The sequence below is a fragment of the Scomber japonicus genome, chromosome 12 (genome assembly GCF_027409825.1).
Source record: "Scomber japonicus isolate fScoJap1 chromosome 12, fScoJap1.pri, whole genome shotgun sequence".
NCBI lineage: Eukaryota > Metazoa > Chordata > Actinopteri > Scombriformes > Scombridae > Scomber > Scomber japonicus.
Window position 1 is genome coordinate 13,696,130 of NC_070589.1, and position 21,320 is coordinate 13,717,449.

The following is a 21,320-nucleotide window of genomic DNA, read 5'->3' on the forward strand; positions in this document are numbered from 1 at the left end:
AGAAAATACACAAATTGAAGAACAAAGTCTGAACCAGTCATTTTTAAAGGGTTAGCTCAAAAAAGTACCAACTTGCCAAGCTGTGCTGCAGAATGCTAGATTTTGCATATTCTATGAGCATATGTTTCCTGTTGCTGCGAGTGCACATGAGTAGCACAGTGCACCCCTTCACGGCAGTAAAATGCATGTGCAGTGTTTGGAGTAGTATCACTGTACTCAAAAACAAAATACATTATATAACAATTTAGCTGCCATTGTATGAGGCTTTAACCAGCAGGGATGTCCTCAAAATGCACACAAAGGATTCATAGATGTGGGTAGCCCACTGAGTGACCATACATGACTATCACTCCTCCTGATTCAGTTTGTTTTTATATGTTGTGTCACAAAGTCAGTCTACACACACACATATGTATATATATATATATAGCCTGACTTTACAGTATTTGTTTTTGCTATGTCTTACATTATTTCTTACTGTATGTCTATATTATTTCTCAGACAAGATGTGTATAGTAATATTCACTACAAAATAGTGTTTGACAGCAGGTTTATAAAACATAGGCAGAACTGAGTAATTTAAAGCAAAAATATAACATGTCAAGGTATTTTCTGAGATATTGTGAAATTCACTATCATGCAAAAAAACAAACAAAAGCAAAAAAAAAAAAAAAAAGTCCCAGGGACGGAGCAGGAAATATCAGTCACATCTCTTTGCTGCAAGAATTTCAGCAATTATGGTCACTGTAAACAATTCATTGAGAAGTTCAAATATTAATAATAATAATTTGTATCCCAATAAAATAAAATGTAATAAAAAAAGAGAAAAAAGGAGAGGATATATTTAGGAGGACAGGTTGAAATGTCTCAGTATTGTTGCATGTATTTTGAGCTTTGGCTTTTTGGTACACCTGTTGACTTTAGTTTCATTTAAACATTGAAAGAAGAAGAGGGATATTTACTGTAAAACTATATCCATAAAATCTCTATAGTGCCTATTCTCTTCTGAGGGCATGTAGCTACTAATAGCAAGTACAGGAAGGGGAATTTCTAGAGAATACAAATTTAAATTAAAAGTGCTTTCAGGGCCTTGAAATGCAGACAGATGAAGTACAAAGGAAATCTAATTAATTCATACAACTTTAAAACCTCATTAAAGAGACTATATTATTTTATGGTCGTAATATTGACATTATCATAGCGCTGAAATTGCATTACTGTTTCACTGTTAAATTTGATTATTAAAAGGACCGAATCATTTAGCTAATCTACACTGCGAGTGGTTCATATGTTGTTTTGTCGATCAAGTATTGGAAACATTTTGTGGAGAGAAAAACACACATCATTGCTCTGTTGTAAACTCTTGTCTCTGTAAACACTGGTGTAATACCAATGAATACCTGAACATTGATGCATAACAGGCGAAAAAAAAAAAGTTGGGGGAAATACCAAAAACCAGAAAATGGACCTACAAAAGATGTCAGGCTCACGACAAAGTCTGAGGTCCAGCAGAGAATTTAGAGCCACAATGACATATTGCAGCACAGTATTTCTCAGTGCATTTTTCTCACTTTGACATCATATTACATAAAGCACGAAAAACACGGTTCCTACCATACAGCAATATACAAAGCTAGTCTATAGATTCACCATGACATAATACAAGCTCTGTGGGTGTTGCACAAAAAAATAAGCACATACTGTATATTGCAGTGTAAAACATAGTACCAAACAAACAGCTTCCTACATGTGCATAAAAAGGCTGATTACCATATTTCTGATACTTTTTAGGCTTCACTTACTGTAGCAGTTACATAGCCTACACATGACGTAGAATTAAAAAAGAGACAGTTTTTTTACCAAACAAGAAAAAACGACACACTTAAACGAACAAAGCTCACCCTGCCCTTCAAAAGCAAATAAAACCCCCCAAAAAAGGGCAAACAAGGTCAAGAGATTCATGCAATCACAAAAGTACTAAAATAGAAAAAAAACAAACCAAAAACACTGCATCATAATTCCAAAACATAATGCATCCATAACATTAAAGTGTTGGGGGAAAGGGAGGGGGGGGGGGGGGCATCTTCAAGCTCAACTGACTGGATCACATTTGTCAGAACATTTTTGATTTAAATTGTGTGAGAGTAATGGTGAAATATGCTGGCACAGGGGGACCTTGACATACATTAACAAAACAAACATACTGTCGCAGCTACAGACAAGTGTTTTTCATAGTGTGGAATATTGATGGAAAATGACTTTACAGTGTCTTAGAAAATAGACTATTCTCCTTTTATGGGTGTTTTAATAATTATTGTTCCTGCACTGAATTACAATAAGAATGCCATAAAATATGCCCTGCAAATTTCAAATGTTGTAATCTAAGAAATTGCACTATTTTAAACTATTTTAATCATACATTTTAGTTAGGTTTTAGTTTAGGTTAATTAGTGATTGATTAAAACATTTTTTAAATTTAATTTATTGACTCAAACCTGCTATCGCTAGCAGAAAGAGCTGCGACAGAGGGGGCTAACAAAATATTCACTGATTAAGTAAAAATGTGGCTCTTTTAAATAGACTTTTAAATCGATGTATGACTTTTCAAAAATAGCTATAATTTAATTTTTCTTCCCTCCATATTTGTTTCTTTTTTTGTTTTGTTTTTTGTTGTTTTGTTTTTTTTACAAGAAGGCATGTATGATCAAAGACAGGGCAAACAGGTCCAGTGCACATAACAGTCACAGGGGATTTGGTATATAAATTCTCATAAATAAGTGTTTTAAATAAATGCATAAAGTGCATATGGGATATCGATACTGGACTTTGCATGGGGATTCTTCTTTTTAAAGAGCAAACGCAAGAAGCCACAATAAAGAAAGACCAAAAACACATGAAACAAATAGATAAAGGGCACAGACAACATGAGCATGATGAAGAAACAGTGTCACTGTAGTGCCAACAAAACAGACAAAGTCATCTGTACAATTTAAATCAATACGACAATAACAGTCTCCTTTCTGGGGAGAAAAAGTAACGGGTGATAAGATATTTGGTCCTACAGTACAGTACATAAAAGGCTAGATATGAGACAGGCAATGAGAATGACAAGATGGCAACAACACGACTGTACAGATGTGACCTAAATACATTCTCATTGCATCAACAATGCTGTTCTAGTATAGAGGCAGTTCAATTGTCTGGAAAAATATATATATATATTTCAACTACACTGAGGTCACATCTTTGGGAGTAATCCAGGAAAGATTCAGTTTCTACTCTATGACACGCTCACTGAGCCGTTTTTTGTCTACACCTTAATAGTTTTGAAATAAAAATGTTTAAAAAGTATCAAAAGAAATATAACATGGCACCATCGCTGTGCATTCTATAAGAATCGTGCACATTGGCTTTCTCTATAGAAGGGTTCATTTTATGTGTTTTATTTTACAGTTTTAAATCAATCACTGTAGTTTTGCATAGATTCCGTTACGCAAAATCTAATCACATTCTGTACATGTAAAATAGAAAACAAAACAAACCTGTAAACATCTATTTCATAACAAATAACTCATTTATCCATTTTGATTTGACTGATAAATGAATATGAAAAATGACACGGTAGTGACAATAGATAAACGACGGATGGATAAAGATCAGCACGCCTTACAAGTACGACTAGAGTAATGCAACTGTGAATGATGGAGGCCAAACCACCTGTAAAAACAGTAAACTCGACCATTAAAAGGTTGTTTTTTTTTCTCATTTACATAATAGTCATCTTTGCATGAAAACCAAAATGTCAAGCTATTAAGGCAAAACAAGTATGCACAGTGATTTGTGATTTCATGCATAACTGATGACCGCTATTTACTATGGTGAAATCAAAACTTCAGCGTTTTCTAAAAATAACTTAGGTGACAAAATGACTCATTGTCACTCAAGACTTGTGAGCAAATTTGGGATAAAATAAAACCAGGCGTGACTTTGGCTTCTACAACAAATCAAACAGGGATTGGCGCTTGAAATCCAAACCAAATGTGGGACTGAGAAAGACCAGTTTGGCACAGAGGGAGGTTAAAACTTCACAGACCAAACCAGGTGTTTCCTCTGAGTCATTAAGCTACGCTACGGTGACAGGTGTGTGGTGTACTGTAGTTAGTTTAGGGTTTGCTCTGCAGATATTATTTTGTCAATCATTGATAGAGAATAAAAGCCCAGGCTCCTTCTGCCCACATGATATTTTTGTCAAGTTTCCACAAATCAATATTCATAAAAACTAGGCATATAATATATAATAAATCAAAAATGGATGTGTCATTAGCAAAAAGAAGTGGATTACAGGATTCATACCGTAACTCAATGTCATAAGTCATAAACCATCCTCAGGTTCTGAAGAGAAGGGAGGCTGGCAACAGTCAACGCATTTTCCTGCAGTGATGTTTCTTTAAAAAGCTCTCTTGTGGGGTTTGATTGTGTCGGTTGGTGTCGAACTGACGCTCTGTCCGGATGGGGTCTCGACCGACGCACTGCACAAATCTGCATCCCGCCCAAAGCAGCAGCGTTCGCACACCTGTGCATGAGCATGTAGAGGCGTTAGAGTCGGTCAAGGCGAAACGCGTCCTCTGTGGCGGGGTCAGTAAGGACCATGTCCGGGTCATTGAGCATGTGCAGGCCGTCAAGCGTCAGCGGGTCGATTTTCAGATCGTCCAGCGGGAACTGGGAGTCGACATCAAAGCTGACGTCTGTCGACAGTGAGCCAGTCAGGTCCTTGGGCAGGCTGGGGGGAGACTCTCCACTCACTGAACAGAAGCAAGACAGAAAAACATTAGTAAGCATTATTAAACAGGTATTCGGTTATTAGAAGTTTTAAGGAGAGGGACGGCTTTGTTTCTAGCCCAAATTAGAGAACAAATCAAGGACAGGAAGATAAAAAGAACATTGAGGAGTCTGGCTTATGATTGGATACCTTAGGAAGCCTGACATCCTAACATCTTAATTATACATTTCAGTAGGAGGCAGTTTACAACAGACAACTCATTTTCAGACAGAATGGAAAACTCAGCAAGGGTGTAAAATCCTGTTGAATACTATTTCAATGGCTTTATCCAGGGATGGGCAAAGGCACTGGTTATCATTGTTAGTGTTTTTTGTTTGTTTGTTACTGCCACTCATACATTTGGCAGTCCCTAAATACATACAATTTGATTGGGTGGACTCCCCATCAAGATTTACCTCTACCAAAATGATTTTTACACTGTATCCAATACGCTTAAGTGTGAATGGCAGATTAAAAACAATGCAAGGCGATTGAAAGCCAGTTTACTGTGTATACCATTACAATCTAACCCATTATAACAGTCCTGCAGTCCTGAGTCATATCTTTTTAAAGCTTACCATGCTTACATTTTGTTTTCACAGTGTCACAAAAACTATATCAAAACATGCAAATAGCAAGCTTCATTCTAGTCTGGGCTTTGAGATACTTCACAAAAGTATTGTATCATGTAGGTTTACAACACAAGCAGCAGCGTGCCGAGGTTCTTCAGATTAAAAAGCCACTTGCTGTGTGAGACTTAAGTGAGGCACCTGTGAGAATGATGTTGGGGATGTTGCCATGGCTACTGTAGCCCAGCTGCTGCGAGTCCTGAAGGTTGCAGTGGCCACCAGTCAAACCCATCATAAGTGCCTGGGAGTAGTTGAGGGTAGACGTCTGGTTGTACAGGCTGTCGGAGCTGATGGGGGTTTCAATCATGTTGAACTGCTCCAACTGCCAGTCACAACAGAGAGAAACATCACAACATTTTCTGCTGCTGCTTTATTTACGCAACATATGACTGCACCAAAATAAAAAAAGCAGAACTAAATATGGACATTTAGATTTTTGTCAAACACAGACGGCGCTTGTACCTGTTGAGAGAGAGCACTGGCCTGAATGGATGGGAGCTGCTGGTCGTAGAAGTCTGCAAACACGCTACCCAGAATGGAGTTATGCTGTAACAAACAACAAGCCAAATCAATTCATTGAGTATCAGATAAAGACTCCTTGTGCGACTATGTATGCTCTTTATCCAGGCTGCAGAAGATAAACATTTAACATAAATATGTGGAATATGAAAAGGAGACAGTAAAAGCAACAAGTGGACAGCTGATTCAAATCAACTCACAACATCTGCAAATTTAAGCCTTTGGAGTTTGCTAATTCAGAGCCAACTTGCCTATATCAAACCTTTGTGTTCTGTATCTTTATGATACCATATTTGGGCATTTATTACAGAAAAGAGGAAGGCTGCTGTGAACTAGGCAACTCAAACAACAAGGTACACAAGGTAGTGGTAGGGTAAGTTGTGGTGGTATATATCTATACACATTCATATTTTTTTAAATATAAGTCCATCCTTGGTTTGCTCCCGTCTTACCTTTGTGTATATCTCACTTAAAACTGGTAATTACGGACTGTGCTCAGATGACACCCCTGATGCACTGAATTTGGGAAATGGGCCAGTATGTTTTCCGCCCCTGCAGTCTGGAACCACTTGTACTGAAGGATTTAGAGTCAAATTCAACTGGGATTTATATTTTTTTCTAGGGCCCAACTGATATGGAGGTTTTTTGGGCTGATACCAATACTGGGGAGTAAAAAAATCTGATATCAACATATACTGTATATAGGCCGATAATCTTCTGGATACATAATATTATATGCAAACACACTTTTCTTTTCAAATGTGGTTATCAAACACTTGTGACAATAATATGTAATGCAGTTTAAGGATAAACCTGTTAAACAAAGGCATGTGTGCAATAAGTTACCAACAATGACTAATAAATAATGAAACTACCTCATTTACATGTGTAGGAAGCATTCCATCATAATCTCAAAATACTGTTGGACAGAAACGCACCAAATGTCAAAAAATCACTCAGCCAAAGATAACGATGGGGACGCTTACTTTCAAAAGACTCTGAATGAGCTTCCTCTACTGCCTTCTGGCCTTGGTGTTTTAATTAACACCAACCAAATGGAATAAAATTCACATGAAATAAAGGGAATCATTGAAAATATAATCCCCTTTGAGACTTTATTCTCCCTCCACTGAGTCATCCAGTGCAAGCTCTTGAAGATTCCCATTTGAACGTCCTCATTAAACCAGCAACAGAAATTCTCCTGTTTCATCGTGGCCTCTTAATGTATAAGTAATTGGATCATATTCTCAGCCCGTGCTCCTCCTAGTTCGAAACCAAATTATCTGTGTGCGCTGCAGATGTCCCCACAGGGCAGAGCAGGATAATAGAACACAGCCTGTCAGTTGTGGTTTAGCCCAGGGATAACCTCAGGACTATGAGTGAGCCGCTTCAGCACAGGAGAGAAGTGAGACAGAGGAAGCAAAGAGCAAACATGTTCAAATGCACACACGTCGCTGTCACCTTTCAAATGTATCTTTCTCAACATCTCAAAACACACAAAGTCATGACGACTAAGTAAAAGCAGAGCACAAAATTAGCACCAACCACAAGCCAAATTCTGGTAAAATATGCAAGTGGCCGGTAGATTTGCTTCACTCACCAGCCAAAAAAACAAATGGTAACCTCTCGAGTGGCTGATAAAATTATTTATACCCGGAGTAGAAGCAAATACTTATTTAAAATGATTCTCTGGTTACGTAAAGGTTTTCTGAAAACATATTAGCAATGATTTACAATACAACCTATTCACAAGAGTTTTGACACACATTAACAACCCTGATCCATGTTTACCTTGGGTGTGTTTAGTTTATCTTAAAAGCACCACCCTGCAAGCAAGGCTCAGTATACTGAAGATCCAACCCTGAGAATGCTCCTCAAAAATACTTTGTGAGGGGGATTAAGATCTCCTGTAAGGTTCCCTCAAATCCCTGTGTTTGTGCAAAACCACAATGAACACATCTGATCTGATGAACATAGAAAAAACTCCAGTATAGACTCTGCAATATAGCAAGACTGGGGAGGAAAACAGGAGATGCAACGCAAATAGCACAAAAGCAGTAGAGAAGGAAGGTCAAGGACACAGCTACATCACAACACATAAATGACACTGAGTGTGTAAAGAGACTGGTGGTCAGATCTGGGCAAAACAGGAACTACACAGGCTTCACAATGTATCAGTGTTTCATGTCATATCATGCATTACTTTCATATTGAAAACTGTGACACTTTTCTTGTGTGAACTAACACATTAATTACTTGACAAAGCTAGATGTCCTGGAATACTTATTTAAAATGTTTAGTCTGGCTTCCCATTATCATGCCAGGGCATGACAAGCACACTTGTAATCACATTAATTAAGGTCATTAATGTCATGTGTCTAAGCAGGTACGATAGTGATTTTCGTGCTATTACATGTGCAAATGTCAGCTGTGAAAAAGGTCAAATGTGTTGCATATTGATTTTTTTTTTTTTTAAAGTCTTCTTGTTACTATGAGTTTTGTTTCTTTTCTCTCTCACATAAATACAGAAAAAGAGCATGGAACAAACTAAATAAAAAACTACAAGTCTGTTTTGATGTGATTCCTATTGTTGTGACATACTTTACAATTTACTGTGGAACTGATGTGCAGACTCCAAAACAAATTTCCCCATGAGGACAAATAAATCTTGATCTTGATCTTTTTTGCCCAGATCTGCTGATGTCGACACAAGAAAGCAGCTGTAGGGCGCAGCCACAGAGTCCTACTCGGCAACGATCACCACAGAACTACGATGCAAGGGACGGTGACGTTTATACAGAGCGAGCCAGCGACTCGTTGGTTCACACGCCCTTACTTGAGGCGAGCCGCCAGGTGAGAAGCCTTGATTGGAGACAGGGGAGGTTGGAGACTGATTGGCAGAGGATCCGACCCTACTGCGGTACTGTTGGAGGGGGGCCTGATACAAGAGGATATGAGTTATTCACATTGGACGAGGTTTGTCGTTGGCGTCTGTGTGAATGTGAATATGGAGTTTTGTTCCATCTGTAATGCTTGTCTTAATGTGAGCTGCTGTGTGTTGTGTAGAGGGTTATGAGAATCATAAACAGCAGGCTGAGGAGTTACTGCAATACTGACGGATCTCTCCACAGTCTGTTGTGGTCACAACCCTGCATAACTGAGTGAGGATAGTAATGAATGCCAAGGATAATAGAATGAAGGGAAGTAAAGACCATGTACTACAGTATATGCCACATCAATATTTAAAATCTACAGCAGATTAATTAGAAGAAATAAACTGAACATCTCTTCTGTTCTCTCTTCTTTTTTCACGCTTCTCATCCCACAAAAAATTAAAAACCACTGCATTATTTCCATTATCAAATAAACTGACCATTATTTCCCCCCAATTATCTATTAATTGTTTATTCTATAAAATGTCAGATAATGGTGAACAAATGTCCTACAGCCCAAGGTGATGTCTTCAAATGTTATTTTGTCCAACCAACAGTCAAAAACCCAAAGATTTTCACTGTACAGTTATATAAAACAGAGAAAAGTAGGAATTTGTATTTGAGAAGATGAAACTTTCTGTTTAAAAAAATAACCAAAATAATTAACTGATTCTCCAAATAGCTACCGATAAATCTTTGTGGATCCACTAATCAACTAACCATGGAATTGTTGCGGCTCTAAAACAAAGAATATTTGCACAAATCAACAAAAATAAAGACAAGATTCTCATGAAATTAAAGTCTGATCACCAAATCAATTTGACTTGCCATAAAGCAATGCACTCCCATAACTGTGGAGAGAAAAATATGAGAGCTACTATGATATCAAATAATAGATAAACTATCAAGTCATTCAGATTTAGAGGTGTAGGTGTAGATAAGCTATCAAAATATTGGTAGCATGAGATAGAGAAGTGATAACGCAGTTCAAGGTTTCTTGATACTGACAAGTATGATGAGAATTGTTGTGTTAGTCCAGTTTGAACGCTCCGGAAACAGAAAGAAAATTGCTATAACAGTATCACAGCTAAAATGCACATCTTAGAAATAGAGGCAAATACATCCAAAATCCTCTCTGAAAACAAAACAGCACATAATATAAACTAGATATGAGTCTCTTATTCATGGTTAAATTAACAGAACATTGGGACTAAGCTGCAACCCTGCTGTGTTTCCTCACAATGTTTCCTTTGACCCCACACTGCAAAGTCTGTCACTGAGATGAAGTGAATGTAGGCCACTTCATTTCTGCACTAATCCAAACACATTCCCACTGCAACAGAAGCAAAGCGGCGAGAGCCAAGATCTGAAGGACTTACAGTGCCTTGCAGATGTATTTCCATTCCTTGATGTGTTGCACATTTTGCTGTGCTTCTACTTCTTACAATCATTTCAATCTTTTTGTGTAAGTTCTGTGCAAAGCATGCCTAATAAAAAAACTCAATTCCAGGACTGTAAACAGAAATGTTTACATATAAATTTTAACAAATGGACAAGTACAGTTTTCTTTTCTTTTTGATGTAAATGACAACTATTCATAGAACCAATGCAATCTAGAGCAACCTATCAAGTACTGACAAAATGCATCACTAAGATCAACACACTAATAGCATTTGAAAACTTAATTTCAGGAGGAACAGGGAACCGGCTGTCGCTGTGTTGCTGTCATAATATGACACTGTGTGATATGTGTCCTCCACTCACTGTGTTCATGTCGATGGTCATGTTGGTTTGTGAGGAGGTCTGGTTGTCTGACGTGGAGCAGGAGTTCACAGAGGACGGCAGCTGGACCAGGCCTGTCTGCTGCAAATTCAAGAGAGATGAACAAATATTCAGTCATAAAAAGTTACAGCCATCATGAAGCCATCACAAAGCAGTTTATAGATAGAACTGGTGATAATGGCTTATCACAGATAGGCTATATTAGGATCTGCCTGTGTTTCATTTGCAGGGTATAAATGGCTACAGGCTACATTTTTATGTCTATCTCATTTTTAAATTCAAGTTTTAAACTAGTTGTGTTTATTTATGTATGGTCATTATAACACTAATTTAATTCTCAGTGGTTTTATAATCATGTACATGCTGTATATTTGTAACAACTCATTAATAAACAGATTTAAAGCATCCCTCTGAGAAGAGACATTTGCTTAATACTGTATGTTTACATCAAAACAAATATCATTATTAATTTTTAACTGTCAAATATCAAGAAAACATAACTTCAGTCAGAATAGCACATCATAGAGCCCTTATATTTCACTCATGACCAAGTCCACAAATCATGGTCACATTATTCATTCATGAACTGCTACAACTGAGAAAATCTCCATCAAAGGGTTTTACTTGAGGATGTGAAGTGTTGATCCAAGGACAGAAAGGAGTGTCGACGGTGCAGGGGCATGTCGATCAAATTAGGTGCTACCTTATCATTAACAAAATCCCTAATTACACAAATGTTTAAGGATTTTTCAGGCCTGTGGGAACACTTTGTACAATATAAGTAAGAGAGACTGTAAAACAGAGTAGCGTCTGTTCAGAATTAACTGCAATTCAGCAATACACCTCTCAACAAGCAGCTGGGGTGACAGATAACATGACAGAGGTCTGTGCGCTGCTGGTAATTTGAGACTTATTTTCAGCACAACAAAATGTGTCCCTTTTGTTAATTATGGACAAATCAAATTAGGAAAATTATTCCAACGGAAAACATGGTCATACCAATGTGTCCTATTGTGATCTCAGATATGAATTTATTCGCAATCTGCCTAGACGTGGATGCTGCCATTCAATGCATGTCATGTATCACAAGAACTGGATGACAGAACAGAAACTGCCATTAAAGAAGGTAATCTGAAATCTGAGTTTGTTTTTCATTTTTGCTATTTTGCAACAAATTACGTTTATATTGAATAGTCAACAAAAATATATGAAGAAATTGTTTGTCCTAATTAGTTTAATTAATAATAGGCAATTGATTCTCAAAAGTCTTAGTGTAACAGGTTATATTATGGTGGTTACAAAACTGGAGTTGAGATTTTGGCAGAACTGTAGGTTGAGATTACTGTATTTTAGATGGTGGAGTTGATAATGATACATCTTAGAAATAAGCACTGCTTACAAGAGCTGACATTTGAGTAAGTAAAATCCTTCAGGCATGAACTTGTTTGCAAACAAGCACATTTGTTGAGAGATTCAGATTTGATTTGATTTGACATGGAATTACGAGAGTTGAACCTATGCATCAGAAGACCAATAACTGCATTCTTCCAATGTGATTTTCTCATAAATAAAGCACATATTAGACTTAATGATGAACTCTTGCATTCATGAATTAGCTGAATTTGTATTCATTGCGATTACAAGATTGCACAAATTTAAAAAAAATGTAAAAACAGGCATTGATGTCAGTTTACAAAGACTGAAAAACGATCTTGAAAATTAAGCAAACAAATCTGTAAAGGACATATCAGCCAACTTCATCTGCAAAGGTTACCAATCTTGTTAATACATTCAGTGAAGTTTGGTGGTTTATGTATTCATGTGTTTAATGTGTAAAGTGACACCTGTGATTCAGATTTCAAAAACCACAACTTACACTGTGGATAAATCCTGATATTTCTCTCTCCTAAGATAAAAATCTATCTCAGCTGGGTATGCTTTGGGTTTTTGAAGGTAAAGTTGCTGGGGAGAAACTCACCTGCTGGCTCTGGTGGGTCTGGGACGACGGCTGCTGGTTGAAGAAGGCATACTGGGACAGCTGCTGCTCGAGGTTCATGGCATTGATGGCCGCCTGGCAGAGAGCAGAGCAACAGATAAAAATGCATCACATTCATTATTTGTGGGCTATTCAGTTGAATGATTCATGCATACAATTTGTAAATCAATCTCTCGTATTTTGTACCTACATAATGAGAACAAAATTGTATCTTTTGTATTTTAGACACCACACACAGAGCCTCATAACTGTAATATAAAAAAGTCAATGTGAACCACTGGGAATTGAAATCAACAATCAATTAAGATTTACATCATTGATTTTCTAGGGAAAGGGGTCAGGGCAGAGAATTTGGTGTACCTGAGATAGAGTGAGAGGTGGAGATGACGGGGAGAGCTGCAGGTTCTGGTGCTGGTCTCCTGCGTTCAGGATGAGAGGAACCATGTTGTCCTGCCCAGACTGTATCTCCATGGTTACTGTGGGCTCAGAGCTGTTCACTCCTACCCAGCACACAAAGAATGGCATAAGGAAGGAGTTTTTTTTAAAAGCACACATATTCTGAAATCAGCACCAAAATTTGGTAAATGTTGAGATGAAAAGTCATTGACGTACTGCAAATTTTTTTTACACATTAAATGTGAACAGATGACTGTTTGCGGTGTTTACCTTGTGCGTTCGCCAGTGTGCTGTTGGAGGAGGTGAACGAGGCGGCTGCAGTATCATCTGAGTCCAGAGGGGTGGGCAGCGGAGGAGGGAACTGGATGTTGGTCAGGTCAGGCAGTGAACCGCCAGTGTTGTGGGCAGCTGGTTTTAGTGAAGTGGTCAACTGCTGGTCCGGAGATGGGAATATGCTGCAGGAAACAGACGGGTGTAGTGAACTTGTCAGCGATGACAAGATTAACACACTGTAAAATGTCAATAATGAGATGAAGGAACAGACACATAAACACTGAATAGCTTATGTAGATTACTGGGTAAGTCTTAAAAATGATTTCCAATACAATCAACTCAGAAATATTTGCCTAGTGGGACTTTTCCTACTGCTTCTGGCTACACACTCCATTACTTTGGAAGTTGGGCGAGTAAATGAAAATTATGTTGAATTACAGTCAGATGGCTTCAATTTAAAGCTATGTTTTATTCATACTTGTTCAGATGTGTAAATATGCACTCATTTGAAGCAGATTGTGACACAATAATTACTTCCAATGATGTCCGACATTGTAACAGTGCAGCTAGAGCTAAAACATTCTCATCGACATTATGTTAATCAGACTTTAGAAAATGTAACCTCAGACTAGCTCTGAAGAAAAAAAAAACTGTAAAATGCTCACTGGATTCCTGGAACTTTGCAGGGCTTGGACCTTGAAATGTTCTGAAAGGGGAAAATTTAATTTATAGCAAGAGTATTGTGGAGATCACAGATAAAAAGAGATAGAAACATATGCATGTGAGTTTAGATGTTACACCTTTTTGCAGTCCCAATTCTGTTCTTGCCCATCTTCATCAACATCCTGTTCAATTGCTTCAGACCCTGGTACAGTTAACAGGAGAACTGGAGAGATGGAGAAAAAAAATATGTCTTCAGTCTCTTGGGTCTACAGATGTCCAGCCTGTTTGAGCGTATAATAATCACAGCCAACATGTCCTCATTTATTACAATCAAGGCATATTTAACCACAAAATGTAACACAAAGAAGAGAAGGGAGGAATATAACAGAAAGCAGGAAGAAAGAAAGACTGAAAGTCTGACAGGAAAGTAAAAGATAAGGCTTATACTTAATGTGAAAATACAAAAATGTCTCCAAGGAGATTCATACAAAATGAATCAAAGTGCTCCTGACATTAAAATCATCTGCCTCACGCTGCCATTAACGCTAAAATTCATTGGACACTTGAATGCAGCCTGTCTTCTCAGCAGCAATTTTCCTCCTCTGCCTTCAAAGCCACATTCAAACCCTTTCATCATACACTGGAGGGCCCTCGACTGAACGTCAAGAGAAAAGCAGCAAAATAGCACACAAATAAACAAGCTTACAACAAAACAAGCCCAACATCCATCACCACCCACTGCAGATCATCTAAAAATCACCTGAACAGTCTGGTCTGGTTAAGAAAGGACTCATTTGCAGTAGAGCTTCACAACATCTCAGATATGTGATAACAGCTTATCGCATTAGTTTTACTCTTAAACTCTTGCCTGCCCTTTAATGTTTGGTAGCTCAATGAAAAAAAAACTACTCTGAGATCATTTGTACCTCGTTTTGGCTGGAGCTCCTGTGATCCTCCAGTGAAGGAGGCCTGCTGGGCAGGAGTTAGTGTGCTCTGGTGCAGTGCTGAGTCAGAGTTTGTCCTGCAGTGCAAGAATTTCCACAATCACACAATGCAAAGTATAGTAAAATCAGAGAATCCCAATACAGTATTTTTAGAAGCAGGGAAACACATATCATTCAACTCCTATAAAAGAAAACAGTGTTTAGCAGCAGCTGCAAACACTTTTTACACAAAGTTCAACTGGCATAAACCATAATAATTAACACAATGTAGCTATTATGACTGATTTTCCAACTCATTGAGAGTCTGCACTGGTCTACAAGAACCACTCAGTTGGCACATCATGCTGTGTGCAAAAGTTTAAAATCATGTCTCTTTATGACCAAACTGAGTTCAGAAGTTACAATTACATCAAATATGTTGTGACCTTTAAAACAAAGATCTAGTACAATGTGATCCTTTGTTATGGTTTATGAATAAAAAATATAAATGCAGCATGTTCATTTATGATAGTCTACTGTAAAAGTAATTCATGACATGTGTGATGTTGCAATATATGTTATTGATCGATATCATTTGTATGTTCTCATCATTAATGTAAATATGTCTTATATTGCTGATTTGACAGGGCAGCGAGTCATAATTCTGAGGCTATGTTAAGATCATTACAAAAAGAGTAAACAGTAACACACACAGTCACGCAAAGACAGTGTTTTATCATTTGATGCTGTCTTACCTCCTCCAGCTGGTATCAGGTGGCGGCGACAGATATACTGAGCCATATGGACAGCTGTCGATGTGAAATCGCAGGTTAAGAAAATACAGCTGGCCCAACTCAGTGCATGCATTCCTTTGAATTCTTTTAACTAAGACAGTCATAATAAAAAAGTGAAAAGTAAATAAACCAGAACATGATTAAAGTGAGAAATAATGAGCTGTGAGCTTCACGTCACGGTTTGATGTTTTTCAGGGCTTGGTTTGAAATACTGACTGGCTCACTGTACATGCTCCTTATTACAGACCTTCCTGCCAAATATATTCATAATTTGACTTTGATGACACGCTGATGTACAAAAACAAGTTTGTTCTGACCCGTTTTTTTTACCCCGTTTTACCCAAATAATCCCATATAGGAAAAGCATAGGTAGGGCGTTAATGTTGAACTGCACTTCAATATGTGTTAATGGGTATAAAACAATACCATTCACTGGTTCACAGTTTAGATACTTATATTGACTGATCACCCAGCTCTACTGCAGAGTGATGACACACAGGTACTTTCACTTACTTTGTCTGAGTAGTAAGTAACAGAAAGTTTTAAAGGATATCTGGCGCCCATGTTTGTCAACAGACAGGGGCTTTCGGTGGGGCGATGTGATGCGGGTCCGGTCTCGGTAGACCCTGTCCACCAACCCGTGGTGTCGCGTCGATCTGTTGGTGTCCAATCCTGAATTCTAACAGAGAGAGAAAAAAGGAAAAAAAATCTGAATCACCTGATCAAATTGTGAACGTTTCCTTCCATTTCCAAGCTAACAATAATAATAATAATAATAATAATAATAATAATAATAATAATAACTTTATTTATACAGCACCTTTCATACACAAAAAGCAGCTCAAAGTGCCTTACAGGAGAAAATAAAATCAAAGACACAGGTATTAAAAAGAAAAAGACATGAGGGGTAATTCTATACATAGCAGAGAACAATAAAACCATTTTTAAAAAAACATAATGAGGGTATGAAGGTATTTAAGAATATCAGGAATAATATGAATGTCAAATAAAAACAGTGATGTGAAAAAAAATTAAATTAATTCAAATCAAGATCATAAAAATAGATCTTGAGCTTTTGAGATCTTGTTTCTTAAAACTATCAACATAAGTTACTTTTCTAATTTGTGATGGGAGTATGTCCCAAACCTTTGATGCATAAAAACTGCTTCACCGCACTTTTTTGTAGTTCATTTTTGGAACATTTAACACTACATGACCTACGGGGACAGTTTAGAACATACTTGAATAAGCAATCAGTAATGTATGAAGGTGCTGAACCATTAAGAGCCTTATAAATGTATTAAAAGAATTTTAAAATCAATCCTCAGTGACACAGCAAGCCTGTGTAATGATGCTAAAACTGGACTAACATGATTTCTTTTCTGGTTCTTGTTGCTGAATTCTGTATGAGCTGCAACCTATCAGTGTTTAGGTAATCTTGAATGAAGTGCATTACAATCATCCAGGTGAGAAAATACAAAAAGCATGAGTCATCCTTCTGGCATCTTCCAGTGTAAGGTAGGGTCAAACTCTATTATGTATTGATAATATGTGGATTAAAATGTAACTCAGAGTCAAGAATAACACCCAGGGTTTTTTTTGTTTTGTTTTTTTACTTCCGCCTTGTTCTGGGTGCCAGACCAGAAACCTTTTTTTCTCTGTTCACTTGTTCGAATTATGAGAATATCTGTTTTGCTAATCCGCTGTTCCACATTGGAGAGGCACTTTATAAAGGGATTCAATGCATTAGAGTCATCTGGTGCTACAGATAAAGACAACTGAGTGTCATCAGCATAATAACAATAATTCACACCATGATCACCAACTATTTTACCAAGTGGTAGCATATAGAAACAAAATAATACCAAGACCAAGAACTGAACCCTCCACAGTACTTAAAAAGCTATCATGCTTTCCAGAGACATGGTCGCCATCTTCTACCAGTAAGGTATGTGTTCAAACTTTTGGACAAATCCAATTTTCGAGTCAGTCTAGAAGAATTTTAGGATCTACTATGTCAAATGCAGAAGTCAAGAAGTAACAGAATACATCCTTTTTTGTTATCTGCGCTGACTCAAAGATCAGGGGTCACATTACAACAAGTATAATGCCTATGAAAGACTGGTACATGCCTGTAATATTAACATTGAGGGTCTGAAAGTTGCCCATGATGATAAGCATCCTGTTTGTGTTGTGTTTCATAATAGTTTGTTAGACTAGTGTCATACAGATTTTTTAATACAATCTTATCAAGCTATTGGTGTCATTAAAATACATTGTTTTTTTACTAAATTCAAAGACTCTATACATAGGGTGCTTTCACTTATTATTCCTGATTCCTGAACTCTTCCACACTGTCCCATTAGCTTTTTGCGCTTGTTGGTGTGCGATAAATAAAACCTTAATCATTCTTACTGGTACAAAGACTTTAGTGACCTCATGTAACTAAAAGGCCAAATTCAACTTGAGCAGAGGTCTCATTAGCCAGAATTTGACTGCACACCTGTGGAGGAGACCTGGGCACGTAACTTGGATTAAGTGTTTGCCTGTATTCAAATGTATGTTTTGATGCATCAGATATAATACAATTGCATTTTCTATGACGTAAATGGAAGACGTTAAAGCAGATACACTAGACAAAGCTTGTAGCACTCGACAAACATTTCTGAAAACATCCAAATGGAGCAGCTTTTTTCTTTGTCATACTGTACATACAGACCAACACAGTAGACAGCAGAACAATAAAAACCATAAATATAGTAAAACCATGAGTGTAGCTAGTGTAATTTCCAGCAATTATTTACTATTATTTTGGGGCAGAACTCTGATAGTGACATAGAGCTCTATAGAGGTGATTGTGTAAACATTTTAAGTGGCCACAAGCTGAATCTGTATTACAGGATATTATTCAGCCACAGAGATGTACATAAGGGATAGTTATTTATATAAACAGCTGTGGATGATTACAGTAAAACACGTCTAAGCTAAATGTTAATTTAATTAGTTCACCAAATTAATCACGTTCTGTGCAAACAGTATAACCTTGATTAAGCCAGGACTGTTGTATTACACTGCATTAGTTTCAGCTGGATGCAACAAATAAACTGGCAACTGAATGTATCCATACTATCTCAATATTTGCCTTAAAAAAAGCAAAACAGTGAAGAAGAAAGCATAAATAATCTATTACCTGAAAAGACACATCGACCATGCTGCTTCCAATCTGATTGACGTTTGGCAAAGATCCTCCATAGTACTGCCCACGGTTCGGTCCCAGCTGTAAATACTGAGTCTTCTGCAACTGTAACTGGAAGTAAAACAACACAAAGTAAGACCTTACAAAAGACATATATGTCATAGCAAGTTCATGCTCCAGAGAAAGAAAAAAAAACAAACACAATTGTTCTTGAAAAGTTGATATAGGCTACTCTATTTCCTGTTGTCAGCATGACAGCAAAGTATGACTTGACTTTAGCATGTAAAGAGATGATAAGAAACTTTAGGTGGAAGAACAGCACTTTAGAGAGTGTTCAATATCACTTCCAAATGCAAGCTCCCCAAACTCCCTCCTGGCAGTGTTTATTTCAAAACAGCCTCCAGTTCCATTTCCCATCAGAGAGACCATAACCGGTCAATTAAATTTTCTCATGCAAGCCCACTGCTCACTGTTGGCAGGGCAGAAAATCTAATAATAACAATTACTAAGCCTGCATAGCTGGTGTAGTTTGATATGTCTCCAACCTGAGAGTTTATTTCTTTAAATATGTTTTTTTTAAAACAAAGGACAGATACTGTCACATCTCTGGATCAAAAAGACAATCCTTTCAACCGCAGCAAGACAGGTGCAGAAAAGCTGAGAGAGAGAGGCAGACAGAGGCTGAAGGGGAGAGGGATGGGGTGGAAAGGGTGAAACTCTAAACCTGACGCCTGCTTCACAAAGGTCTAACTTTGACTCAGACAAGAGCTTCCTACCACTTGTCCATGCATTAATGCAAAAAGAAAAAAAGAAACCCACAAGAAATGAACTCGAGGACCTTCATCTGGGTGAATAAAATATATTTTCTGACCAACCTGTGTAAACACACACAGCAAAAACCACACTGTACTGCTGATAGAAGTACACAGGTGTTACTAATAACATTAACGATGGACTCTGTTCAGTCAAGTGTCCCAAGTGAGCCATCACAATGAGCCCGCATGCACCAGACCCTGAAACTACAACAGCAGACATGTCACAGCGGGACAACTATTACCCGCTGTGACATGTCAAAATGTCTTGTCTGAAAAATGCACATAGTAATGATTTGGTTTTGTTGCTGTTTTTTGGCTGTTGCTCAGATCACATTTACATTTTCTAAGACTAAATCTGTGCTTAGCATTTGTCTTATATTCCTGACACACAGACTAAATAAAACACTGATTTCTTTAAATAATAGCTTTGATTGCTATAATGGAAAATAATCCAATAGCGTCTCCATAACAGCAAGAATACATTGTGATATTCAGTTGTTATTTTTTTCACATGCACAGGTCCTCCTCTGTATGTTGACCCGTACACAAAACAATGTTTCCTGTGTATAGTTTTGTTTAAAGTCTATCTGCCCACCATGTATCCACTCAACAACAGTCAAAACTGAAGCCCAGCCTCTATAGGATTTATTTTGGAGGCCTGTGCTGTATGTGGCTTAAATTCCACATAATCTGCTGGCCTTCATCTTTGGTGTGTGGATGTCAGTCATTTTGCAGAGTGCACACAGGCCTAAGGACCTGTCAGACAAGTTTACTAAGCCACGGCGCGCACACACCTCAACATATAGCCACTCCTACCAAAATTATTGTATATGAAAGATATACGTCTGGTTTAGTAGATAACGTCGTTTTGTCTAATCACCCCCTCTGTGAGAGCACGAGACGAGGAAAAAAATCATGCAGTTGGGCGCGCGCTGTCAAATACGCATGCACGCCCCTTTGCTTCACTTGCGTGGGACAAAAATTGAAATAACTTTTTTGAACGAGGGTCCCTGACATCCATCTGTACATTACAGGACCAGTCACGTCCTACCAGCTCTGGTCGTGGTGGTCCACAGGAGAGAAAAGGCTCCAGCTGGCAGGAAGCGTCGTTTGTTATTGTTTACCTATCCTGCTGGCTGCGTGCAGCCGCCGCGATACTAATGCATATTTGACAGCTCGCACTGAAAACAAACGCAGAAGAGGTGGCAGGTTAGGGGGGGAAAGGCAGAAACCGATTTCGTTACCCTCGCTGCCCGGGTAATGCTGAGGTCTTTCATCACTTCTTCAAATGCCGCCGTCTCCTCCGCCTGCTTCTGGTTATGTAAAGCGATTTTCTCGCTGAATTTCCGCGGATTGTTCGAAGTCGCCATGTTTCGCTCTTCTGCTCCGTTTTCCTTCAGTGGTCAGTGTCAAGTCACATAGAGTGAGGACACGGTGCTTCCGGTGAGATGTATAACAAAATACAAGGGTAATTTAAAGGACCAGTGTGCATTATGCATAGGCACCATGGCTCTGTTTACACCTGGCATTAACATGCGTCTCCGGTGATCCGATCACAGCTGGACAGCTGAGACATATCGCC

The 21,320-nt window shown here is 38.0% G+C and overlaps 1 protein-coding gene across 1 annotated transcript; it reads right to left on the minus strand.

Annotated features, from left to right (window-relative positions):
• Window positions 1-1,954: 1,954 nt before the first annotated feature.
• On the minus strand, window positions 1,955-21,236 carry crtc1a (CREB regulated transcription coactivator 1a). Its single transcript, XM_053330291.1, has 15 exons — window positions 20,983-21,236; window positions 18,918-19,034; window positions 16,281-16,406; window positions 15,689-15,750; window positions 14,937-15,031; window positions 14,148-14,233; window positions 14,013-14,053; window positions 13,345-13,529; window positions 13,039-13,178; window positions 12,661-12,753; window positions 10,665-10,763; window positions 8,804-8,905; window positions 5,911-5,994; window positions 5,590-5,770; window positions 1,955-4,802 (listed from the first exon to the last, which is right to left on the minus strand). The coding sequence occupies exons 1-15, from the start codon at window positions 21,106-21,108 to the stop codon at window positions 4,597-4,599; spliced, it is 1,743 nt and encodes a 580-aa protein (XP_053186266.1). The 5' UTR covers window positions 21,109-21,236; the 3' UTR covers window positions 1,955-4,596.
• Window positions 21,237-21,320: the final 84 nt, after the last annotated feature.

Bases quoted from the DNA above. Each gene is read 5' to 3' on its own strand.
- crtc1a (XM_053330291.1), bottom strand. From the start codon at position 21,108: ATGGCGACTTCGAACAATCCGCGGAAATTCAGCGAGAAAATCGCTTTA. The intron at 14,054-14,147 runs GTGTAACATCTA...TTCCCCTTTCAG, and splicing joins AGAATTGGGACTGCAAAAAG to AACATTTCAAGGTCCAAGCC. The intron at 10,764-12,660 runs GTGAGTTTCTCC...TTGAATTTGCAG, and splicing joins AGACCCACCAGAGCCAGCAG to CAGACAGGCCTGGTCCAGCT.